Source organism: Delphinapterus leucas, chromosome 2 (genome assembly GCF_059928025.1).
Source record: "Delphinapterus leucas isolate spDelLeu-1000000601 "Yukka" chromosome 2, BTC_Dleu_Yukka2, whole genome shotgun sequence".
In the NCBI taxonomy this organism is placed as follows: domain Eukaryota; kingdom Metazoa; phylum Chordata; class Mammalia; order Artiodactyla; family Monodontidae; genus Delphinapterus; species Delphinapterus leucas.
This window is the reverse complement of record NC_143130.1, coordinates 1,859,924-1,886,133: the sequence shown is the minus strand read 5'-3', so window position 1 is coordinate 1,886,133 and position 26,210 is coordinate 1,859,924. Positions and strand designations below refer to the sequence as shown.

General features: G+C 44.2%; 1 protein-coding gene across 4 annotated transcripts; it reads left to right on the top strand.

Moving 5' to 3' along the window:
• MAP3K8 (mitogen-activated protein kinase kinase kinase 8) lies at nucleotides 1-26,210 on the top strand. 4 transcript variants are annotated; one of them, XM_022580671.2, is made up of 8 exons: nucleotides 1-118; nucleotides 5,243-5,604; nucleotides 14,224-14,391; nucleotides 17,299-17,560; nucleotides 19,059-19,165; nucleotides 22,936-23,088; nucleotides 23,732-23,978; nucleotides 25,272-26,210. In XM_022580671.2, the coding sequence occupies exons 2-8, from the start codon at nucleotides 5,266-5,268 to the stop codon at nucleotides 25,400-25,402; spliced, it is 1,407 nt and encodes a 468-aa protein (XP_022436379.1). In that variant the 5' UTR covers nucleotides 1-118; nucleotides 5,243-5,265; the 3' UTR covers nucleotides 25,403-26,210. The 4 variants fall into 4 exon arrangements, with proteins under 4 accessions (XP_022436379.1, XP_089762455.1, XP_022436380.1 ...); XM_089906329.1 differs by lacking the exon at nucleotides 25,272-26,210 and adding an exon at nucleotides 20,983-21,061 and having other exon boundaries at nucleotides 11-118; nucleotides 23,732-23,885; XM_022580672.3 differs by lacking the exon at nucleotides 1-118 and adding an exon at nucleotides 310-1,048.

Below are 26,210 nucleotides of genomic sequence, written 5' to 3'. Positions count from 1 at the left end.
TTCCCGCTCCTGCCGACGCCGGACCTGGGGACGCCGGCGCGCCCGGCTCCCGGGGGCCGCCCGCCAGCTGCGCCGCGAGCCGTCGGGGGACGGCGGCGGGCCCGCGCGGAGGCCGCAGGTAAGAGTTCGGGGGCTCGGGGCTGTCGTTCGATCGCAGCCCTGTTGGGTGCCCCGGCGGTTCGCACCCTGAGGTCCGGGGCGCCCCAGCATCCGGGAGGGCTCCGGGGCCCTGGGGGGGAGGCCGTGCCCGTCTCCGGCTGCGGCGGTTCGGGGCTGCGCGCGGGTCGCGGCTGCAGCCGGCGCAGCTGGAAAGAACCTTGCGCAAGGGTCCCACGGGGCGCTGACCGCGACTCCTCCCCTTTCCTCCTCCTTCCCGGATCCCTAGCGCGCGAGCAGGGCAGGTCCCGGCTTCCCGCCGCGGGCGCCACCCTCAAGGCTGCGCCCTCCCTGCTCAGACCCGGTGAGTGCGCCCCGGAGGCGCGGGGCCCGGCTGCCGCTGGCCCTGGCGATGGGTGCTTTTCTCATGTGCAAGTCCTTTAACGCTCCCTTCGTCTTAAGGACCGGGACGAATGGAGGGGAGGGGGTTTAGCAGGGTCGAGAGCCTCCGAGCAACTTCACGCTTGCATCCCGGATCCCATTCTGCGACCAGTAGGGTGGTTATAACAGAACACGAATGCTGGGCTTTTGGCCTAAGAAAGAATGTTAAGGGGGAAAATGTTATTTCACAGATGTTTCCCCGTGGAAATGCAGTATCAGGATTCCGAAGTTCTAGTTCTAGGAGGGGAACCACGTTGAAAAGGAAGTGCAGCGTCCAGATCGTCCCAAAAGTTAACGGGGAAGGCCGCGAGCTATCTTTAAGAAAACATTGCAACGTCTGTTTCACTTTTGGAAAGACGTATTTTGGCCCAGAATAAAGGACTGCTCCCGACAAAAACAGGGAAAGAAGCAGTAATACAGTTGCTTTGCGTATCTGTGGCCTGAGTTTCAGGTACTTGCCAAGTAGAAGGTAATTTGAATCGGCAGACGCCCCCAGATCTGATGGATTGAGGTTGGTATGCGGTATTTCTGGCAGACGTCCTATACGGAAAATTGGATGGTTGAGGCATCTAGAGGTTTTGAAGTGGCTGTGCTTCTAATACAGCTAGAATGTCTTCATTCTCGGTTTCTTTTAAAAAAATAAATTTGTTTATTTATTATTTATGTTTGGCTGTGTTGGGTCTTCGTTGCTGCGCGGGCTTTCTCTGGTTGCAGCAAGCAGGGGGTGCTGAGGTGCGCGGGCTTCTCCTTGCTGTGGCTTCTCTTGTGGCGGAGCACTCGCGCTCTAGGTGCAGGGGCTTCAATAGTTGTGGCTTGCGGGCTCAAGAGCTCAGACTCAGTAGTTGTGGCGCACGGGCTCTAGAGCGCAGGCTCAGTGGTTGTGGTGCGCGGGCTCTAGAGCGCGGGCTCTAGAGCGCAAGCTCAGTGGCTGTGGCGCGCGGGCTCTAGAGCGCAGGCTCAGTGGTTGTGGCGCGCGGGCTCTAGAGCGCAGGCTCAGTGGTTGTGGCGTGCGGGCTCTAGAGCGCAGTCTCAGTGGTTGTGGCACGCAGGCTCAGTGGTTGTGGCACGCGGGCTCTAGAGCGCAGGCTCAGTGGTTGTGGCGTGCGGGCTCTAGAGTGCAGGCTCAGTAGTTGTGGTGCGCGGGCTTAGTTGCTTCGCCTCATGTGGGATCTTCCCGGACCAGGGATTGAACCCGTGTGCCCTGCATTGGCAGGCGGATTCTTAACCACTGCACCACCAGGGAAGTCCCAATTCTCGGGCTTTTTGAGAAAAAAATATTATTAGAAGAAGTCTTATTGGAGGTGTGCCCTGAGGGGCAACGTATTATTTTGGCAGAAAAATCTTTTAAATGTGAAGTAACATGAGATATAATCATCCTTTGTAAGGTAGGAGCCTACACCAGTAATCTTGGCCATTTTCATTCGCACTTGCCAGGAAACGCTCAACTTTTGTTTATGGAGATGGAAGTAGCTAAGAGTTTGCCATTATGTTTAGGAGAGTATTTCCTCTTGGCTTTACTGCCAATTTCAGAAATTATTTGAAGCAGATAATTTTGACTGTATCTGCCCATTTGTCCATTTCTAAAATTGGTATAGTCCCCTCCTGCGTTAACAAGTGGGGATTTAATGCAGATTTTTATTGAATACTGTGTGGGGAAGGGTGCTTGCTGCTAAAGTGAAATACAGATCCCTTCATCATTCACTTTTCTAGACGTCTACTGGTGGTGAGTAACGCAGAAATCATTAGCATCTTGTCTGCTTAATTAAGGCCTGAAAACGCTGAGGCTTTTGCCGGCACCTTGAGCGGGCGGTTGTCAGGGTTTTCTGGGGCGCACACGGGTTTGCACGCGGGTTTGCAGGAGTGGAGGTTGGCGTTGCTAGGGGATTAGTGGCACCGAAGACACACGCCTCCACCTCCCTGCCCTCCCCCAGCAATCAGATTACGGGCGTGTGTGTTTCTGCCTCTCAGGTTTTACATACAAATGTTCCAGACTTTCTGCAGGATTTAAAAACCAAAACCTGCCTTTCCTCTCTGGATCAGCTAACCGACTTGTAAACTGTATGGACCTTTTCCTCTCTTTCTATAGCCCTGTTACTACTGGGAACTTTACTTTCTCTCTGGCCAGCCATTCGCTAAGTAAATCCAGCAGCTTTGGGACTTTTCAGCCAGTGGGGTCCTAAATTGAGCTGTTGTTGTTTCAATTCCATTTTTTTTCCCTGTAAATTCTACAAGTAGAAACTGCAACTAAATGGCCCCATGAAACCCAGTCCAATGTTCCTCCATTAACCTAAAAAATTCCTTTCATAAGTCAAGAGACCCCAAGAGCCCGAATCAGTCTTCCTCAAAGACCAGCCAGGTCTCAGAGAGGGGGCTTTCCTTTGCTCTCTAGATGTAACTGTGATGATAACAGCCATCAAAACATTTCATTGGTTTCTGCCTTTATTTTTTTTCTTTCTTTGTCTCTTATTTTAGAAACAGTCTTTAAAACCTTACTGTGAAGAAGGGGGAGGATGGGGGGTTGGAGGGGGATAGGTAGCCGCAGCCCATTTGCAGTTAAGAAAGGCGGCCTAATGCAGTACCTGCAAAGCCAGGGATCCGACCCAGTCCTTCGATTTCATGCGCATCGTAGCAGCTTCAAAAGACATAGTTTATGTACTGTGCACCAGACTCTGTGCCCAGCACCTTATGCTCTGGAACTCCTTTGACCCTCACAACCACCTACAAGGGACATGCTGTTATTACTTGCATTTTGCAGGTGGGGGATGTAGACATGAAGTGAGGTTAAAGTACAAAACTTGACCAAGATCATGCAAACACTAAAGGAGGGGCTGAGATTGGTCCCCCGCAGCCTGAGTCTAGATGCCGTGTCATAACTGCGTAATCCTAGACTTCTTTCCCCATACACAATTTGTAGTGGCACAGGGGTTAAGACCCCACGCTCCCAATGCTGGGGACCAGGGTCGGACCCCTGGTCAGGGAACTAGATCCCACAGTGCATGCCGCAACTAAGGCTTCACATGCCACAACTAAGGAGACTGTGAGCCACAACTAAGGAGCCCGCTGGCCACAACTAAGACCTGGCCCAACCAAATAAAATAAATATTTTTAAAAAAGAGCATTAAAAAAGAAAGAAAGAAAGAAAGAAAGAAAGAAAGAAAGAAATGGATCGTCCAGTAACTTAATAATGACACTAAATTGCATGGTTCTTTTCTCAAGTGAAATTCACCAAGAGGCCTATGTCTGGGTCTTGTGGGCAGGTGGCCCCAAGGTGGAATATTTCCTGGAGTTTGGTGCTTGTGCTCCAGGTTGATGGGAGCCTGTGGCTTTTATTTAGCCCTGTGTGTTGAACGCATTGAAGGCTTGTGCTTTCAAGAACCTGAAACACTTGTCAGAGAGAGGCTGCTTCCAGGAGCACAGTAGTTTAGGTAGACATACATACCTTTTCATTTTCTTAGGTCTCTTAAGTCCTTTTATCTTTAATCCTTTGGAATGGTGTTGTTCCCAAATCCTGAGTAACAGCATCATTGTTTACCCTTGACTTACCTTCTTTTTCTCATTTACAGATCCCCAAGTGTGGCTCCTGATTTGTATAGAAGAGCTGAAATACGGTTTTGGCTAATCAGAGTTAGTCAATCTTGCCCATGTCTTGCTTATGATAGGTTTGGCTTCCCTGGCTTCTTTATAAAACCACAACTTCTAGAGGGTCATTGATCTAGATATTAAGTTAACCTTCTTGAGTCTTTGAGATGCATGCTTTGTACTGTTAAAGAATCCTGGTCACAGGAGGGGACAGCTGGTTACAGGTTAAAGGAATCTTCTCCTTTCTCATACCCGTCCTCAGCAGAAAGAAGATTTGAGATTTGCCGTCTCCTTTCTAAATGAGCTGTTATTTGTGTCAGAATTATTCCTGAAACTTGACTTACCATCATCACATTTGCTCAGATTAAAATCCGTGTGACACGCTTCTGGCTTCAGGACCTGAATTTTATTTGCAAAGTTAGCTCCTGAATTTGGTAAAGGAGTTTTTTGTTTTTAAGTAAATTTCCATTTTAATTTTATTTATTTATTTATTTTTTGGCTGCGCTGTGTGGCTTGCGGGATCTTAGTTCCCCAACCAGGGATTGAACCCGGGCTACCACAGTGAAAGTGCTGAGTCCTAACCATTGGACTGCCAGGGAAGTCCCAAGGAGTTTCTTTTTTAAAAAAAAAGCCACCCACGGCCTAAAAGCCACAGAGATCATGCAGGGAAGATTGTCCCCTGCGGCAGGGTTGGAAACGGTCAAATGAGCGCCGGACTAAAGGTTATCTAAGGTCCCTTTTTTCACTGTCTGTGCATTTGACCTCACACACACTGTGGCCAGAGCCCTTACTTTGTTTGTTTGTTTGTTTTTGCGGTACGCGGGCCTCTCACTGCTGAGACCCCTCCCGTTGCGGAGCACAGGCTCCGGACGCGCAGGCTCAGCGGCCATGGCTCAAGGGCCCAGCCGCTCCGCGGCATGTGGGATCTTCCCGGACCGGGGCACGAACCCGTGTCCCCTGTATCGGCAGGTGGACTCTCAACCACTGAGCCACCAGGGAAACCCGCCCTTATTTTATAAACAAAGTCGTATAGAAGCCTGTTCCCGATTCTTTCATGTCAGTTTCCCATTGATCTCAAATGCAAATACAAATACAGTAAACTAAGTAGCTGAGGTTTCTTTTGCAGACTCTCTGGAGAGCCTGACAGTGATGGAGTTCATGAGCACTGGAAGTGACAGCAAAGAAGAAATCGATTTATTAATGAAACATTTGAACGTGTCTGATGTAATAGACATTATGGAAAATCTTTACGCGAGTGAAGAGCCTGTGGCCTACGAACCCAGTCTGATGACCGTGTGTCAGGACAGCAATCACAAGGAAGAGGGGCGTGCCGACTCCGTGCTGCTCAGCGGCCAGGAGGGGCCTTGGCTGTCATCGGTCCGATACGGAACCGTGGAGGATTTGCTTGCTTTTGCAAACCACATATCCAACACCGCAAAGCGTTTGTATGGACACCGACCGCAAGAATCTGGAATTTTATTAAATATGGTATGTTTTTTCCTGATCAGTTGAGTGCTGTGTGTTCAGCTTACTACTGCTGCTGCACCTGGTTCAGACTGGCTGCCAGGTATGGTGTTTAAAAATGGAATATCTGTAAGAATCACCTCCATGCGAAAGGCGCAAAACACGGTCTTCGTTAAAAGTTCCGTTTAAAGAATCTTTTCCATATTTTAGGAGTAGTTCTACAAATAGGTAATGAAGAAGAATGAATTTTAATTTAACAATTCACTGAAGAGCTCATTCGTCAATCAGGCCGAAGAGAAAGGCTTCCTGAGATTCCTTCATCTGAGAGGGGAATAAAGGCTTTGTCTTTAATGAACATGTATTTTTTATGTAGTACAGTTGATGTATAATTTTTTATAAGTTATAGGTGTACAATATAGTGATTCACAATTTTTGGAGGTTATACTCCATTTATATTATTATGAAATATTGGCTGTATTCCATGTGTTACACGGTATATCCTTGCAGGTTATTTTATACATAATAGTTTGTGTCTTTTAATCCTCTACTCCTTTCCCCTTCCCTCTCCCCACTGGTAACCACTAGTTTGTTCTCTATATCTCTGGTCTGTTTCTTTTTTGTTATATTCACTAGTTTGTTTTATTTTTCAGATTCCACGTATAAGGGATAGCGTACAGTGTTGGTTTTTCTCTGTCTGACTTATTTCACTCAGCGTAATGCCCTCCAAGTCCCCTGCCATGTTACTGCAAATGGCAAACTTTCATTCCTTTTTATGGCTGAGTAGTATTCCATTGTATGTATATGTGTATGTGTGTATATATATATATATATATATATAAAACACATCTTCTTTATCCATTCATCTGTTGAGGGACAGTTAGATTGCTTGCATTCCTTGGCAATTGTAAATAACGCTGCTATGAACATTGGGGTACATGTATCTTTTCAAATCTGTGTTTCCATTTTTTCGGATATATACCCAGGAGTGGAATTGCCAGATCACATGGTAGTTCTTTTTAGCTTTTTGAGAAACCTCCATACTGTTCTCCATAGTGGCTGCACCAATTTACACTCCCACCAACAGTGCAGGAGGGTTCCCTTTTCTCCATATCCTCTCCACATTTGTTATTTGTGTTTTTTGATGATGGCCGTTCTGACAGGTGTGAAGTGATATCTCATCGTGGTCTTGATTTGCATTTCCCTGATGATTAGAGATGTTGAGCATCTTTTCATGGGCCTGTTGGCCATCTGCATGTCCTCTTTGGAAAAATGTCTCTTCAGGTCTTCTGCCCATTTTTTAATTGGGTTGTTGTTTTTTTGATGTTGAGTTATAGGAGCTGTTTACATATTTTCGATATTCATCCCTTCCTTATTGGTTGTATCATTTGCAAATATTTTCTCCTGTCCAGTAGGTTGTCTTTTTGTTTTGTCAATGGTTTCCTTTGCTGTGCAAAAGCTTTTAAGTTTAATTAAGTCCCATTTGTTTATTTTTGCTTTTATTTCCTTTGCTTTAGGAGACAGATCCAAAAAATATTGCTACAGTTTATGTTAAAGAATGTCTGTTGAATTTTTCTGAAGGCTGAATTTTTGTGCTCCTCTCTTGTCACATCTTGAAACGTCACGATATTAACACTGGCTACATTCAGTTCTTGCAGAAATGTAGTTTGTGGGCAGTAAATAGTTATCCACAGATTCACTCTCTTTAATTGACAAAGTATGAATGACAAGGGCTATACTTGTTTAGTCACCCCAAGTATCCAAAAAATCCAAAATATTGTGACAACACTTAGTTGCCACAGTAGGGGATCAGGTGATGTGTTTGGGTGTGGTCAGTGTCTTAGTCTCTCAAAGGTGAATGTAGGTGCTGGCTAGAGGTGATGTTATTTTTTAAAAAGGACAATTCACAGAGGAGTGGGTGGGAACTTGCAAAACACGCTTATTGATGAAAGTGTCTCCTTTCCTTTGGTGTATCTAAATGGCAGGAAGGCTAATGTATGGGGGGTGGTGCTGAACAAGTAAAGATTCTGGACCGAGTACTTAATTATTATTATTATTATTTGCATACCACACTCATTCAGTTCAAAACAACACAGTGATTTAGGTCAGCCGTGTAGTGAATTGTTTTGTTAGAAGCCAGTTGTGTTCAGCTATAGCTCAATTTGCAGCAGAATTGCAAAATTACCTTCCCCCCCCAAGAAAAAAGATTACATTTGGCATCATTGTATGACTTGCTTTGGTCTGGATATACAAAACTGTACTTGATAGTTAACTTTGCCTTGAGAAGAGTACTTCTGTTTATAAATGGGAAGTCATAATTTGAATAAGGGTTAATACCTGTTTGTCTTAGCTAAAATATAGCTGGAGAATTCTGGTTCAAAATAATATATATATCTATAATCAGAAACATAATTGTTTATGTATTTCTCTCTCTTTTTTTTTTACATATTTATTTGTTAAAATGGGTGTCTTAAAGGAAAACATGCAGAATAAACACATTATCTTTGCTTGTAAATATGTAGAGACTTGGGCTTATTTCCCCTGGACTATCAGACTGATGAGAGATGGGCCATAGAATTGGGAATGTACAGAGGGAATTCAGGAAAAATATAAAGAGTACAAAGGAGTAGCTTCCGAAGGTTTTGGAGTGAGGGACAAAAAAAAGCTAATGCAGCAAAAGAGAGAAATGAAGGCATTAAAAGGAAGTGAAAATATTATCAGCAAAGCGTAAGAGTAGATTGCTGTTAGTCCTGTCATGGAGCCTGTGCTCCAGAAATGAATCAAGCCATATTTGGGAGAAAATTTGCAAATAGGACATATCAAAAAAGAAGGGATCTTTACAACTTTCAAAAAGCTTTTTGTTGGGCTTCCCTGGTGGCGCAGTGGTTGAGAGTCCGCCTGCCGATGCAGGGGACGCGGGTTCGTGCCCCGGTCCGGGAAGATCCCACATGCCGCGGAGCGGCTGGGCCCGTGAGCCATGGCCGCTGAGCCTGCGCGTCCGGAGCCTGTGCTCCGCAACGGGAGAGGCCACGACAGTGAGATGCCCGCGTACCGCAAAAAAAAAAAAAAAGCCTTTTGTTTTAAAAAGTGATCAAGAATATAAAATACAGCAAGAAGACCTAACCTTAAAATCCACAGGAAAGTAGACCATGCCTTATTTGGCAAATCACCCTGTGATTGATGGCTCAGGGGGCTGTGATTGGCTTTCCTGTCACTGTCCTTAAGGATTAGATGCACCCTGTGACAGCTAGTAGCCTGTCACAGCTCCGTGCTTTATAAATAATGGCACAAGAACGGTGACTTGCCATCCCAGATCACAGCCAGTCTGAGACAAGATGGTGAAGGAGGCCACGTTGGCTTCTGGCTTCCTTCAGCCTCACGTGTGTTCTCCTGGGAACCATCCCACCTTCAAGACCTTCCTCTTCCCATGGCCCTCCCCCTAAGACTCCATCAAAACTTTTCTCTCCTGGCCTTGCTGCTGTCTGTTTCTCTGCTTTACAGGGTGGCAGCTAATTATCTACCCAACAGACTGGTTCTAAGGTAAAGTCGACCTTCAAGTGTATCTACATATGGACCAAATGCTTTCCTTCCAGTATCCATCCATTCATTTGCTAGACAGAGCTCAAACTTCTGCAGGGGATGAGGTACTTCTCCAGGTGCTAGAGATACAGTTTGTGTCCCCTGGTAGCTTTCTGCCTGCTGGAGAGGGCAAGTAGACAGGTAATTGTAATGCACTGTAGGACTTCTCAATACGGCTAGCCCTGATCGCTATGGGAACACTCAGGCGGGATACCTCACATAACCACGAGGGTGAGCCGGTGGAAAGGAGGAATGTCAGATAGGCTTCCAAGAGGAATTAAAAAAAATTTTTTTTTTGGCCGCACTACACAGCTTGTGGGATCTTAGTTCCCCAACCAGGGATTGAACCCAGGCCCTCGGCAGTGAAAGTTCTGCGTCCTAACCACTGGACCTCCAGGGAATTTCCCCAAGAGGAATTGATGCCTAAATTACTGAGCTGGAATCAGCCAGATAAAGGGGCTGGAGAGCAGAGAATGTTTCAGATGGAGAGAATGGAGTCACAGACGCCTGGTGTATTACAGGCAACCTACAAGCCCAGCGCCTGTGGAGTTAATTAGGGTGGAGGACCCAGGAGTTACAGTCATATCCTGAAGCATAGGCGTGTAAAATGGTGGTCTGCATGTGTGTGCAAGTGGGTGCTATTTTCCTGAAAATAATATTTAAAAGATTCCACCGACATCCAGCAGGACCTGGGGAAGAAACTTTAGGAGACGAAGCCAGGGGTTGCTTTGTGTGAGGTTGCTACAAGTTACTTATAATCTAGACCAACTCTCACCCTCATCTGGGGATGAATAACCTAAAATGGGTTCTAAACACTCAACTCTTGGGTGATTTTTTGGGAAACTCAAGAGCCCCAAAGAGCTTGCTCATAGATGTGGGTGTGAGATGCTGTCCTGCTCCACAGGCTTAGTCATGGATTCCTGGTTTCTCAGGGTTAAAAAAAACCTTAAAGATACTTGAGTCAAGCTCTCTGTCTGAAGCTTGAATCACCCCCTTTATCAGCTCCAATAATTGCTGGGGCATTTTGGTCTGTGCTTGGAAACCTGTGATGAAGCATGCATCATATACTAGGGCATTTAATGTCATATCGGGCCAATGCTGATTGTAGGGAAGTCTTTCCTTAGAGGGTAGTAAAAGCCATCTCTGACTCCCCTGACTCCTAAGCCCTACTTCTTGGCCATAAAAATGTGTATATACATATACGATGAGGAGTTGTGAAGACGGCAGGCCCTTGAATTAAAGTGCCCAGCATGTGTCTCAGCTCTGAAATGGACTAGCTGGGTGACATTGGGCCAGTCATTACAACCTCTATGCCTCTGTTTACTCATCTGTAAAATGGGCAAATGGCCGCCTTCATTCCATACAATGAATGCACGTGACCTGTGTACACACAGTGCGTGTTGAAAGGATGCAAAGCCACCCTTGTAATGAGTGTTAATGTAAAATACCTTTGCTTAGCTCCCAGGAAGCATCCTGACCAGGCCCACCTGTGAATGGCTTCACGAAGGAAGAAATTAACATACCCCTTCCAGAGCATCACCAGAAAATAAACCAGTGCATCTAAGAAAAAAATGGAAAATTTTATTTGAGCCAAAATAGAGGATTGTATCCTGGGAAGAGCATCTCAGAAAGCTCTGAGAACTGTTCTGCCTGTTAAGATCCAGGGACTTTGCAGAACCACAAACTGGCCATCACTTGCATGTCACACCACACTTTCAGGGACTGTCGTCTGAGGTGGCCCGGGAGAACTTGCAGGGTGTTTGGAGGAGGGTCCCCAGAACGTTGGGGATGATAAACTGCAGTGAAGGAACTGTAGTATTTGATCTAAAGAGAAGAAGGCCAAGCCGTGCTCAGTGATGTGTAAATGTAGACATTTAACAACTGTGTTTTGATCACAGCTCAGCTTTAATTACAGCCTCTGGAAGATCAAAGGCTCTTACCTAAAGAATGGGAGCTGTGGCTTTGGGGTCAGACAGACCCGAGTTTGAATCCTGACTGTTGCCGCCTAGTGAGTTCCTTAACCTCCTGAAGCCAGTTTCCTCATCTGTGAGTGGAGATAAAAAGAGCCCTTACGTCACAGGCCTGTTATGAGAAATTGCTGAGTTAATGTATGAAGTACTCAGCACAGTGCCTGGCCCAGAATTAACACTCAGTAGATGGCTGGCGTTACTACTCTTCATCCTGTCGGCTAAGAGCGCACCGCATCAGAGTGGGTTAGAGCAGATTTGGGTTGGACAGAAGTAAAACTTTCAAGTGAAGTAAGTCAGACAAAGACAAATATCATATGATATCACTTATACGTGGAATCTAAAAACATGACACAAATGAACTTATTTACAAAACAGAAATAGACTCATAGACGTAGAAAACAAACCTTATGTTTTCCAAAGGGGAAAGGGAGTGGGGAGGGATAAATGAGGAGTTTGAGATTAACACTTACACACTACTGTATATAAATAGATAAACAGCCAGGACCTACTGGTTACAGCCCCGAACTTGAACCTGGCTGTCCCTTTGCTGTGGGACCAGCAGAGCAGGACAGAGCCAGATCCCACGGATCTAGAACAAACTTATATACAAAACAGAAATAAACCCACAGACATAGAAAACAAACTTACGGTTACGAAAGGGGACGGGGGGAGGGTAAATTAGGAGTTTGGGATTAACATATACATACAGCTATATATAAAATAGATAACCAACAGGGACCTACTGTATAGCACAAGGGATTTTACTCAATATTTTGCAATAACCTATAAGGGAAAAGAATCTGAAAAAGAATAGAGATGTATACGTGTAACTGAATCACTGCTGTACACCTGAAACTAGCACAACCTTGTCAATCAACTATACTTCAATTAAAAAAAAAATTTTTTTTTTAAGTAAAACTTTTTTTTTCCAAAGGTGAGTTAAGCCCTGAAGTGGATTCCTGGAGAATCGAATGAAATTGGGTCTGTAAATATTTAATAACAAGGAAGAGGCAATAAAGCGAGTGCAGCTGAGTGCCGTGAGCATGGTTCTGTCTGCATGTGGTTCCCAGCGTGCTGTAGAAGTGGCCTCCAGGAACTTGAGGTGACACTTCTTGAAAGGACGTCATATTTCAAACTTGGCAACGCCGCGGTCTCCGCTTAGTCATTTTCCCTCTCGGGACCTGCGCAGAGGCTGCACTCAGTGAATACTAAAGTTTTAAGTGTAGTGACTTCACATTTCGAAGTATTAGCCTTCTTTGCTTCATTCCCAAATAGTGAGCACGCCTGTTCACGGGGTGTAGCTAAGATTAGCAATAGTAGGTCCTGAGTGAATAACGCTTACGGTCACCAGGATTATTCCCAGAGCAGGGCCCGTGTAAGGCCCCATGCATCTGGAGATGAATCGGAGTCTACCCTTTACCCACGTGATCCGCACTCCCCTTCACCCTCTCCCATTCTTGAAATAACTTCGTGTCACTTTGATAGTTTCCTAATCCCCGAATTCATAATCTGAAGTCGTAATATTACTAATGAAACGTAAGTAAAACCTGTATTTTTGAGACTCGAACCCTTGAAAGCATACCCAACACATTTTTTTTAGGAATGTGCTCCAGGTCATGTCTCCCACGGACTATCTTATTAATTTGTTTTCATTTGATTTATAATTATTTCTCCTGTCAATTTTTCACTTTTGAAAAATTGACATAGACTTTATATGCAGTAAAATATACAGGTCTTTAATACCCAGTTTGATGGGTTTTGACAAGGGTACATACCCTTATAACCCACACTGCTATCAGGATATCTCTCTAATTCTTTTAAACTGTTATTTTTATTCATTTATTTAAAAATTGAAGTATAGTTGATTTACAATGTTGTATTAGTTTCAGGTGTACAGCAACGTGTTTCAGTTATACTATACTGTGTATATATATATATTTTTTTTTTTTCAGATTCTTTTCCCTTATAGGTTATTGCAAAATATTGAGTAAAATCCCCTGTGCTGTATAGTAGGTCCCTGTTGGTTATCTATTTTATATATAGCTGTATGTATATGTTAATCCCAAACTCCTAATTTATCCTCCCCCCGTCCCCTTTCGTAACCATAAGTTTGTTTTCTATGTCTGTGGGTTTATTTCTGTTTTGTATATAAGTTCATTCGTGTCGTATTTTAGATTCCACATATAAGCGGTGTCATATGTATTTGTCTTTCTCTGTCTGACTTACTTCACTTAGTATGATCATCTCCAGGTCCATCCATGTTGCTGCAAATGGCATGATTTCATTCCTTTTTATGGCTGAGTAATAATATTCCACTGTGTATATGTACCACATCTTCTTTGTCCATTCCTCTGTTGATGGACACTTAGGTTGTCGCTCTCAGCTTTTGAGTCGGCTGTTTTTCAGACCTCTTGTTCAAAGTGTTTACTGACTCATGAACCCTCAGAGGTCAGGGGTCATCTGTCTCTTGTTCATCGCCGCCTGCTCAGCACCAAACACAGTGCCTGGCACATACCATGCACTCGGTAAATATTAAATGAGTGAATGGATGAGAAATGGTTCTGCCCTTACTTTGCTTACGTGGCACTGTCAACTCATAGCTCTGGTATAACACATTGTTTTCCAGAATCCTCTGTGATCATCAGTTCATTTCCCTACTCTCTATGAGTGTGCATCACCTCTGAGTAATAGGTATGCAGACTAACAGGTTAGCACATCTTAACTGGAAACGAGTCAGCTTGCATGCACAGTTTACATTTCCGCAATGTTTATTTTCAGCCTTTTGGTCACAGCAGTCATGGTGCATTCGGTAAATCATTTTTAAAGTTCTCTTTGGCAGTGAATTACGCACACGTAGACAGAAATATGATCAGGTCTGACCAGGGATGTGTTTCTGTTACATGCTTTCTCTGTTTTGCTGAAGCTCTAGATAGGAGCTCTAAGAGGCTTCTGTACACTGTTATGATTATATACGGTGACATTAATTTTGAACCCTGCGTGTAGGAATGCGGTCTAACGTAACCAGTTTCTAAAGGGCGGGTCTCAGAAAAGGACTTTGCTGAAATTCTTACCCTCCTGCATTTTTGTTTTGTTGTAGGTAATCACTCCCCAGAACGGACGCTATCAGATAGACTCTGATGTTCTTCTCATCCCTTGGAAGCTGACTTACAGGAATATTGGCTCTAATTTTATTCCTCGGGGGGCCTTTGGAAAAGTGTACTTAGCACAAGACATAAAAACTAAGAAAAGAATGGCATGTAAATTGGTACGTACTTCATAAGCAGACAGGGTACCCTGCGTGTTCGGCATTGGGGCTTTTGTGTGCTCGTTTATTTACTTTACTCAAAGCTGGCTACCCCTTGACTGCCTCTTATCTAAGGGTGCTGAGTCCGAGAAAAGCATCTCTGTTTTATAGATTTGCTGCTACCTGGGGCCGTTCAGCCCCCAAGTCTGCTTAAGGGCATAGTTCATTTTAATCAGCTTGCTCTGATAACAAAGAAAGTACCAGCTTCTTTAGCGCCAGCTTGGATAACTTCATCCCTCTTGGGGTGGCTGAAGGGGAGCTACCCTGCAAGAGCACATCTGTTTGCTGCTGCTTCAATGCCACCCACTGGGGAGGGGACCAGGCAGGGAAGCAGACCCTGGGAAAGCTGTAAGGCTCCTCAGGACTGTAGATTAAAGGGCTGAATTTCAGAGAAAAAAAACCCCATCTCTTCTTTTTTTTTTTTTTTTTTTAAGATGTTGGGGGTAGGAGTTAATTTATTTTTGCTGTGTTGGGTCTTCGTTTCTGTGCGAGGGCTTTCTCTAGTTGTGGCAAGCGGGGGCCACTCTTCATCGCGGTGCGCGGGCCTCTCACTATCGCAGCCTCTCTTGTTGCGGAGCACAGACTCCGGACGTGCAGGCTCAGTAGTTGTGGCTCACGGGCTTAGGTGCCCCGCGGCATGTGGGATCCTCCCAGACCAGGGCTCGAACCCATGTCCCCTGCATCGGCAGGCAGATTCTCAACAACTGCGCCACCAGGGAAGCCCCGCATCTCTTCTTATTGAGCAATCACTGCTGAGGTGCCCCACTTTGGAAAACCGTTTGGCACGACCTAGCAAAGTGAACGCGCACACGCCCTGTGACCCAGCAATTCCAGTCCTGCAGGTGCTCGCCCAGCAGGCATGCACGCGTGGTCACCAGAGCCACGTGCTAGAGTGCTCATAGCAGCAGTATTTGTAATAGCCCCAAACTGGGAAGTTTCCAAGTGCTGAAATACGGTGTATTTACATACTGGGATGCTGTCCAGTGAAGAGAAGAAATGATTTACAACTTCCTATTGACGATGATAGATCTACATTAGGTTAAGCCAGAGCAGCTGGACACAAAATAGGATCTACTGTATGAGATTCCTCTTACACAAGGGCCAAAAAAAGCTAAACAAACCCATGCTGTTGGAAGTCCCATGAGTGACTGCCCATGAGGAGCAGGGACAGGCAGGGGGCAGCAGGGGGCTTCAGGGCGCTGGTGGGCTTCTGTTTCCTGATCTACATAGTGGTTACATGCGTGTGTTCAGTTGAAAATTTATTGAGTTTGATACTTAACCAGTTTTGCACTTTTGTGTATGTCTGTTCTACTTTAAAGTTTTGTTTTTTTTTTAAGTGCAATAAAACAAACTCACTGGGCTTCCCTGGTGGCGCAGTGGTTGAGAGTCTGCCTGCCGATGCTGGGGACACGGGTTCGTGCCCCGATCCGGGAGGATCCCACATGCCATGGAGCGGCTGGGCCCGTGAGCCATGGCCGCTGAGCCTGCGTGTCCGGAGCCTGTGCTCCGCAACGGGAGAGGCCACGGCAGTGGGAGGCCCACGTACCGCAAAAAACAAACAAACAAACTCACTTTTGATTTAACGAAAACAAAACATAAAATAATTACTGAATATCATCTCAGTCTCTCTTATTGTCATGTGGGCCTTGTTTGTTCCCCCTTAAAGGGTGGCCAGAGCGGCTGTTATTAAAAGGAAGAGGGCTTCCCTGGTGGCGCAGTGGTTGAGAGTCCGCCTGCTGATGCAGGGGACACGGGTTCATGCCCAGCTCTGGGAAGATCCCACATGCTGCGGAGTGGCTGGCCCCGTGAGCCATGGCCTCTGAGCCTGCGCGTCCAGAGCCTGTGCTCCGCAACGGGAGAGACCGCAACAGTGAGAGGCCCGCGTACTGAAAAAAAAAAAAAAAAAAAAAAAAAAAGGAAGAAAAGGAGGTGATATAGTAAGTTACCTGAAGGTTGCATTTAGGAGATACGTCCAAGTTAAAAAAAAAAAATCTGGAGACATTATTTATAGCTCTTAGAACCAAAGTGTTCTGTTTTTCAGTTTCATCGCAAAAGGCGTGGGAAATAGATTTGTGGGTTTGTTTTCCTTGCAGTCCTGATAGTTAATATTGAAGCCATATTTTTTCTTAAAAAACAGAAACATATAAGATGATTAACAACCCCAAACAGGTCCAAAAGGATGCAGGCTAAAGAATGAGATCCCTTTCCTTAAAGTAACTACTGTTAACGGGTTCTTACATGTCCTTCCAGAGAATTTCTATGGACATGTGTATGTATGGCTGAACAGTTTATTACAAGTGGGAATATAATATATGTACTCCTGCATCTTGATTGTTTTCAGTCTATCAGTATATTTTGGAGACATTCCATATCTCTCTGCACTGAAAGAGCTACTTCTTTATTAATGACTTCCGATTTTCTGTAGAGTAGATGGCCTGTGCTTATTTAAATGCATTGTTAGAACACAAACTGAGAGACCAGAGACATTATATTATTTCATGACAAGGGATATTGAAAATATGGCCTAAAATCTAGGTGCCATAGAAATTACATGTATAAAAGATGGGAAATTACCTCCTTTATTTCAGTCATCATGAAAAATTCTTCGGTTGGGTATCTATACTCTAAATGAAAGCAGTATTTCATTATTTTGTTTTTTCTTTTCTTTCTTTTTTTTACCTTAAGCGGACATGAATGTAAAGGTATATCTCAAGTAAACCTTATCGTAACTCAGGAGTAAACTTCACAACACATCCGAGTATCCTTGAGGGCATTTACTTGCCTTCTGGTTTGTGAGTTGACCTATGCTGTGTATTCTTTTCCTTATCCTGGGGTTGTTTAGAATCTTCCTTGTGTTTTGTGTTCTAGATCCCAGTAGACCAATTTAAGCCATCTGACGTGGAAATCCAGGCTTGCTTCCGGCACGAGAACATCGCTGAGTTATACGGCGCGGTTCTATGGGGCGAAACCGTCCATCTCTTTATGGAAGCAGGCGAGGGAGGGTCTGTCCTGGAGAAACTGGAGAGCTGTGGACCCATGAGAGAATTTGAGATTATTTGGGTGACAAAGCATGTTCTCAAGGGACTTGATTTTCTGCACTCGAAGAAAGTGATTCACCATGACATTAAACGTGAGTTCTCCTTGGACGTGTCCCTTTTTGGCTTAAAAAGGACTAGATAGACCTTAGGCACATGACTCCTCCTTCAATCTGAAGGTCCTCGGTGGCAGGGAAGACACCCCTCCCCTGCTTTCTCCCTGGGTTTCTGAGATACATTTTAGAGTCCAGTGGGGTCATGAGAGCTTTCAAAGTCATAAGGAAGGATGATTTTCCAATTGTTGTGGAAGAGATTATAGCCACATATCATTAACGACTGCCTTGTTACTAGGCTTTAAAAATGGTAACATACTTAAAAGCACAGTCAACGTTTTTGAAAAACAAATTGCTTTTTAATTTTGAATACAAATTTGGCAATAGTCCATTAAAGAAGCTTTCACTGACTGCTTTCTAGGAATAAAGAGATTGTGGGGAAATACACAAGAGAGACCTGCTGTGAACCCCTAATATCTAAGGGTAAATTGGACTGGCAAAACTTGTCCTGACAGAAATTGGGTATTTCACTTTTTTGTTTTAGAAAGTGGCTTGATAATACTATGCTTATGTCTTAGAATTTGAAACTCAATATATAAAATATAAAAAATATTTTTTCCAGCTTTACTGAGAAACAATTGACACATAACATTGTGTGAGTTTAAGGTGTACAAGGGAATGATTTGATATGTGTATATATTGCAAACTTATCACCACAATAGGGTTAGTTAACATCCATCCATCTCAGGTATTTATAATTTTTTTGTGTGGTGGGAACTTTTAAAATCTATTCTCCTAGCAACTCTCCAATACGCCATTCAGTATTATGGACTATAGTCACCATGCTGTACGTCACAGCCCCAGAACTTTTTCATCTTATTATTGGAAGATGAAATAATATTCATCTTATTATTATTTTTCATCTTATTATTTGTAACCTTTGACCACCTTCCCGAATTCCCCCCACCTGAACCCGAGGCAACCACTCTGTTCTCTGTTTCTATGTTTGTTTGTTTTTTTCTTTTTTAGATTCCACATATGTTAGATCATACGGTATTTGTCTTTTCCTGTCTGACTTATTTCATTTCGCATAATGCCGTCAAGGTTCATCCATATTGTCACAAATAGCAGAGTTTCCTTCTTTTTTATGGCTGAATAATATTCCATTCTATATACCACACAATTTATATGTATATATTATGTATCACAAAAATTTATATATATATACAAATCTTCTTTATCCATTCATCCATCAATGGACACTTCGGTTGTTTCCGTATCTTGGCTGTTGTATCTTGAGGATTATTAATGGCTACAATCATTTATATCCACCTTGGCTGAATTCTTGACAAATCTGAAGTGATTTTTACCTAAACTCTCACCCAGATTCATCCCTCTCTTTTGAACATAATAAGCCCACTTTAGTAGGGGAAGCATTTCAATCTATCTTTATATGGAACTCGTTGTTTTAAATAATGTTTTCATTTTATTTAGGGATAGATACACAATTTTTTTACTGAAAAATTTCCTCTCTTTATAGCTAGCAACATTGTTTTCATGTCCACAAAAGCTGTTTTGGTGGATTTTGGTCTAAGTGTCCAAATGACTGAAGAGATCTATTTTCCTAAGGAGCTGCGAGGAACAGAGGTAATTATGTTCACACCAGAATGGGCAATACCTTACTAAGAGTAAAAATAAGATGTGCTAGCATTACCGCAGAAAGGACAAAGAAGGGGAAGAAAACCATTACATTAAATCATTGTTATCATTGGACCATGTTTAATGAGCATTTACTCCGTGCCATATACTCTTTAGCCCTTGAAATAAATTATACTGTTTAATCCTCACAATACTATTATTATAGGCAAATACTATTATTCCCATTTTAAAATAAGAAAATAAGCTTGAAGAGGTTAAAATAAAGTGCCCCAAGTTACTCAGCTACAGATAGATCAGGGCCTCGAAATCTAGTTCTTTCTGAGTCTAAAGTCTAAGGTGTAACGGCTATGTAACTTTTTGATATAACTAATATATGTGGTTTTAGCATAACTAATATTACTGTTTTGGTTCAGTTACAGCCATAATTGTCATGGTCCTTAAGAACATTTACTGAGAACTGACAGCATTTCAGGCCTCTCTTGAATCCTGGAAATCTTAAAAGAAGTCTCATTTACTGGAGCACAAATGAATCTTATTTGAAGATATAAACTTGCTATACTATTTAACTCATTTGTGAAGCAGGAACAAAAACAAAACTTTCCTGAATCTAAATGGGATTCAGAGAAATGCGTTCCCGGGCTGTCAAATAATATATTCAGTGCTCACCTTATTAGGCTGAGCAGTTGACCTGTGTAGTGAGTGTCTATCCGGCACCTGCTGTGTGAAGACTGCTGTAGGTGCCAGGGATGGAGCACAGGGCAAAGCCAATAAGGAAGGAGGGAGGACCCATTTAAAATTTACCTGAATTATTAACGTTTAACCATTTAGTTCACGGTTGGTTATGATGGGTATGGGGTTGGATGCATCTGGGAAGGTACATGGGTGTAGAATCTGCCTTCCTGACCCATCTCCATGACTGTGAGATGATAAACTATCAGAGGGTGAACTGTCAGAGCCTCCCAGCCCCATGCCCTTCTAGCTGTTGAAAGTGCCCTCAGGAAATGGAGAGGGGGCAGTTGCCTGGACGTTTGCCCCAAGATTATCAGGTCAGTCCTGGTGTCAATCAGACGATAACCTTTAGTTTAGCTAGTGAATGCATTGCACTGAACTCATTGCAGTGCTAAAAGAAATTGTCTGCCTTTCAAACCAAGATTCTGTAAGCCTTTTCTTAACTCTCTGAAAGCAAAGACTCCCACCGGGCAGCAGAAAAGATCTTTGTTTTTGCTGTTATCACTGAACTTATTCTGGAAAATACTTGGGAGAGGATTCTAGAGAGTTGTCTTCAAGCAGAATAATGTTCAGAAGAAAACATTATTTATTTATTATTATTTTAAAGAATGTTTTAATCACCAGATCTTAGGAAAACTTTCCCAAAGCACAGAATCTAATAAGACAACACTTATGACATGTTTTTTTCGGAAAATACTTCAGCATGTTTGGCAGTCGTCAGACATTCAGATATGTGACACTCTACCCTTTTTCCTGGAGCCGTTTGAGAAACAAGCTATTTATGGTATTAAAGATGGAAAATACCTTTCTCTTCCCGGCAGGGTGATCAAATTGAACATTTTGCAATAGCCAGGGAAAGACATCTTCTTTCTGGGATTATCTAGCAGAAAGAGAGTATGTGCTCGGGTGTGAGATAGGAGCACAGCGTCTGTCCCTGGATAGTATTTGGATTGAGGTATTTTCACCAAATGTAAATTGCTTTCCATGACGGGATAAACTGGCCTTGGTGTTCCTAGTTATAAACTATTCTGATAACTCGTGTTTGTTCACCCTCTGTATGGCACTCACGATCGAAGTGCGACGGTGAGTGTGACGGTGAGAGCGACGGTGAGAGCGATGGTGAGTGTGACGGTGAGAGCGACGGTGCGTGTGACGGTGAGCGTGATGAATTGGGAAGGAAAGCTCTCGGCAACCTTGTTATGACTCCCCATCCTTAGAGAGCAAGAAGGTATAGTTAGTCAAGGTCAACCGTGCAGATTCGCTTCCCATTAGAACTTGATCACTTTGCTGCAGGTGATTTCTGATCCCCCCAACAGAGCTCCTTCAAATTCGGGGCATGATCTTATAACCATGTATTGTTAATACAATTACAGGGTTCATCTGTCCTGTCTTTAAGCTATTGTTTTTGAATTCCCTGCTACAGAGAAGGAAGGAAAAATCAACATGAATAGCTAATTAGAATTCCTTTGATTGCATGCTTCCTTTTGTAAAGTTCTTATGTAAGGTCACTCGTCATCCTCACGTGCCCGGACACACACACACACACACACACACACACACACACAGTCTCTTTCCCTTTGTAATAAACGTTATCAGAGGTGAAGGCCTTGACCCCTGACCTCTAGGCTCCTTTGCTCCAGTGCCCACACCCTCGGGCGCACAAGCCCCACAGAGCCAGCCCTGAAAGGAAGTGCCCTTGACCCCCACGCCCTGCTGCTCTGGTGGCTTGAGGACCCAGGAATGTGAGCCGTGGGCCTCTGCGGGATGATGGGGAACTGCCCGAGGGGCCGCAGCCAGGCCTCCTTGTGGGTGGGATGCTGCCGCCCCCGATGTGCCATCGCACAGTCCCTCCAGGGCCCTGAGCACATCGCTGTCCTTGGTGATGCCCGCAGTAACGCTTTGCCTAATCCTTGCTTAGGGGAGCGGGCAAGGGTGGAGCAGGGGGGGCACTGCTGTTGGCAGCTGTCCTGACCACTGTGCATGGCGCTAAATCTTGTGATTTTATTTGGTAAGAAAGCCCTTCAGAGAGAGAGAGAGAGAGAGAGAGAGAGAGAGAATCAGCGAGGGAACCAAAGCCAGCCAGCCTGGAATTGTGTTGTAGCAAGTACTTGAGGCAAGTTAGGAGGGGGAAACTGGGCAATTTCCCCAGGTTTTGTAAGCCAGTTCTTTATTTATTTACTCTGAAATGTATTCTGGGAACACTCACCCGCGTTTCCATATTCAGATGACAGGCAACATCAAAACTTCTTAAAGCTAAATACTGACGATGAGGGTAGTAACTGCTCTCAGTCTGTATCCGCCGTAAAGACACGGGTCCCCAGGGTTTGCTCTTTTTTACGTTTAGAAACAAACGCTGCTTAGAGAAACTACTTCTAAAACTAGCCCTCCTTTTCCAGCATCGGCTCATAAAACCAGAAAGAACTTACACAATGTGAATGTGGCATGCCTTTAATATTTAGTCACTGGGCTCCCTGGTATGTAGAAATAAGAAGTGGGTCATAGAATTGACCAATTAGGATCACTTTCCCATTATTACACTTTAAATTCTTCTCTTCCGCGTAGTCGGTGTTGATACCATGGAGACTTCTGCTGCCTTTGATGCTGTAGATAATTAGTGGTTTGGCATTTTAATGACAAACATGAAATGAGGACATGTATTTCAGTGTCATTTAAATATGAAAGGAATTGGTGTTTTAATAGAAACAGGAAGCGTTGGCCTGTGCTTTGCAGAACTTGGATGAGTGGGACCCCCAGGTGGGTTCTCGGCTGCGGGTCCTTTGCTGCCTGGTCTGCCTTGTGTTCAGTCTGTGCGAAGAGGTGTTCTGAGGCTGCAGGGGCCCCTCGGCCAAGGCTGCCTGGGTCCCCAAGGGTCTGTGCTTCTCCTTCACTGAAGGGAACACAGCAATACCAGGCCCTTCTGAGGGGATGAAGTGTGCGGTGAATATGGTGAAGCTTCCTGAACTGGATTAGGGAAGTGGTACCTAGACAGGTGAGGGGAGTCAGACTGAACTGTCCTGCTTCTCTTTCAGATTTACATGAGCCCGGAGGTGATCCTGTGCAGGGGCCATTCGACCAAAGCAGACATCTACAGTCTGGGGGCCACACTCATCCACATGCAGACGGGCACCCCGCCCTGGGTGAAGCGCTACCCACGCTCCGCCTACCCCTCCTACCTGTACATAGTAAGCAGGGGCAGCGGGGCATCCCACCTGCTCAGGAGAGCTGCTCTTTCTCGGATAACACACCTGAGTGGGATGATGGTGAACTATGACCCATGAGGGGGAGCTGAAAGTTCCTCCCACGTGGAGCGATGACCCGTTCCCGCAAAGAAGGCATCCCTGTTTGAGTGGGAACCTACCCCAATGTGCATGAGCAGAAATTATAGCTATGCTGTTATACAAGATGCCACTGAAGAGCATCAGAGTAGCATAAATCATTGCGCCAAGGAAGTTGTATGTGTTCTTTGAACACGTTCCAAAATAAGATGTTAGATTATAGATCCCCACAGCAGCCTGGAGCGTAGTGAAACACGCAGGCCCCCTTTGACAGTGGAGAGGTTGAGAAGTAGACCCTTCCCCGTTACTGCACAGGGACCTTTGGCCACTGCTCTGCTGGAAAGCTGTTCATTCAAACCTCGCATGTATCTTTGACTGCATTCAACCAAAAAATGGGTTTCACTCAGTTTCCTTAGGAAATGTTCCTGAAGGGGTATGAACTGTATTTGCTTTGAAACAAAAGACTGCCCAGGTCTTGTAACTAAAGCACTTGTGCTGTCGAGGGTCTATTTTCATACCACTGATGCTAAGAGAGCTGGTTTGTTCATAGATCCACAAGCAAGCGCCTCCGTTGGAAGATATTGCTGAAGACTGCAGTCCTGGCATGAGAGAGCTGATTGAGGCCGCTCTGGAGAGGAACCCCAATCACCGCCCCAGGGCGGCAGACCTGCTGAAACATGACGCCCTGAACCCCCCTAGGGAGGATCAGCCCCGCTGTCAGAGCCTGGACTCTGCCCTCTTTGAGCAGAAGCGGTTGCTGAGCCGCAAGGAGCTGGAGCTTCCTGAGAACATCGCCGGTATGGACGCCCTGCAGTGTGCAGCGCCCTTGGTTCCCTTCTTTTTCTGTCTGTGTCCAACTTCTAATAATTAGAGCTCATGAAAGCACTTGGGAAAAAAATTGAATTAGCAGATGCAAACTGGTATCTATAGGATGGATAAACAGCAAGGTCCTACTGTAGAGCACAGGGAACTATAGTCAATACCCTGTGATAAAACCAGAATGGAAAAGGATATGAAAAAGAATATCTATGTGTATAACTGAGTCACTTTGCTGTACAGCAGAAATGAACACAACATTGTCAATCAACTAGACTTCAATAAAATTTTAAAAAATTGAAGTGACTTCCTGCATGCCATAAGTTGTTGGAGAAATTTCAGCAAGAATGTCAGCTAAAGCATATACAAAAAAAAAAAAAAAAATTGGCTGGGAATTCCCTGGTGGTCCAGTGGTTAAGACTCTGTGCTTCCATTGCAGGGGGCACGGGTTCTATCCCTGGTCAGGGAACTAAGATATCACCTGTCGCGGGGCACGGCCAAAAAGAAAAAAATCACAATTAAGAAAAAAATTGGCTAATTTATCAGCAAAGTCTAACTGGTTTCCAGGCAAATGGAGATAATGCAGTCTTTGAGACTTGCTCTGCCTTGCTTTTTTGCAGCAGAGAATCGCATTTGCTTTTAAAAACAGATCAAGCATGACAGTTTTGCTGTTAGCAAAGAGCCGGGTTCTTTTTAATGCAATTATGGTAAACCACGTCAGCGCTTGTTTGGAAACATCACGGTGTTGATAAAATATTGAGTTTGAAGGCAACTTGCATTTCTGCTTCCTCTGCTCAAAATCTCTCCGCCAGCTGTGAAGCTTTCCCATTTAGGAAAGACAATACGCATTCCAGGAGCATTGAATATGCACAGAGAGGGGTTTCCGTTTTTCTTATGAAAATCTGTGACATTCTCAATCTATTTGGGTCCAAACCCAGATGTCAAGCCTGGAAATCTTGTTTGCATTTCTCGGCTTCTTGTCTGACTTTTCTGCATTTAAAAAGAATCATCTGGGATGTTGGAAGATGGGCCAGGATTTCTAGCTGATTTCTTATGGTCGTTGACTCTTTTTTGAATTCTTTTGTCTGTGTCGTATCCGTAAACTAGCCAATAGTGTTCAACTCTGTGGCTCCTTAATAAAACCGGAGTTTGAATGCTGTTCCATTAGGCCCACAGTTTGCTGTTGTTTTTGTTTTTTTGCTGAAGAACCAGGCATTTATCATTGGACATTCCCCTGGTCATTTATTTTATTTTTTCGATGTTTCCCTTTTCAGACTCTTCATGCACAGGGAGCACTGAGGAATCGGAGATGCTGAAGAGGCAGCGTTCTCTCTACATAGACCTTGGGGCCCTGGCTGGCTATTTCAACCTTGTCCGGGGTCCACCAACACTAGAATATGGCTGACGGATGGCGGCATTTGCCCTAAATTAGGACTCAGCATTTACTGGTCTCTGGGAAGCTGATTCTGCTGACTCCGCACAGGGGCTCTGTCAAGTGAATTGTGCGTTTATCGGCTGGGCTCCCACGACTCGTGAACGTGACTCCACGTGGCTCCTGTGTGTTGATCTGTGAAGCTGCCCGGGGCCCCAGCAGGCTGGAAGGTTCTCATTTCTCAGGTGGTACGTCTGACTCAGAGGAAGCTGAGAGTTCACAGAAGGATCATTTCCAGTGGCTGATTCCATTCACTGTGCACTTTGCTCAAAATTTTAAAAATACCAATCACAAGGATAATATATTAGCCTCAAATTACTATTCTCGGCTCTAATTTAAGTATGGGAAGTTCATTTAACTCAGAATAGTTTGGTGTATATTAGTGTGTATTCTATGATAACTCTTTGAGTCTTTGTCAGTAAACTCCAATATAAATGAAAATATTGTAGCAATAAGCTGGACGAGTGTCTTAAAAATGGCTGATGAATTAGGAGCCATCTGACGGCAGGCCACCAGAGATGGGTTCTGTTATGTTCCTATGGAAACATTTTGTACTGTACATGCTATGCTTCAAACATTTAAGACGTGATGTTTTGAATGTGGATAAAACTGTGTTAAACCACATAATGTCTGTACATCCCAAAGGATGAGAATGTGACCTTTAAGAAAAATGGAACCATTTATAAATTCTTAATGATGTGGCTTTTATAACTCTTATTTCTCTATTTTCTTTAAAGCATTTGTATATTAAAATAGCATACTGTGTATGTTTTATATCAAA

Excerpts from the sequence above, each read along its gene's own strand:
- MAP3K8 (XM_022580671.2), top strand. The coding sequence starts at position 5,266 with ATGGAGTTCATGAGCACTGGAAGTGACAGCAAAGAAGAAATCGATTTA. Across the intron at positions 17,561-19,058 it reads GATTCACCATGACATTAAAC|CTAGCAACATTGTTTTCATG; the intron begins GTGAGTTCTCCT and ends CTCTCTTTATAG. Across the intron at positions 19,166-22,935 it reads AGGAGCTGCGAGGAACAGAG|ATTTACATGAGCCCGGAGGT; the intron begins GTAATTATGTTC and ends CTTCTCTTTCAG.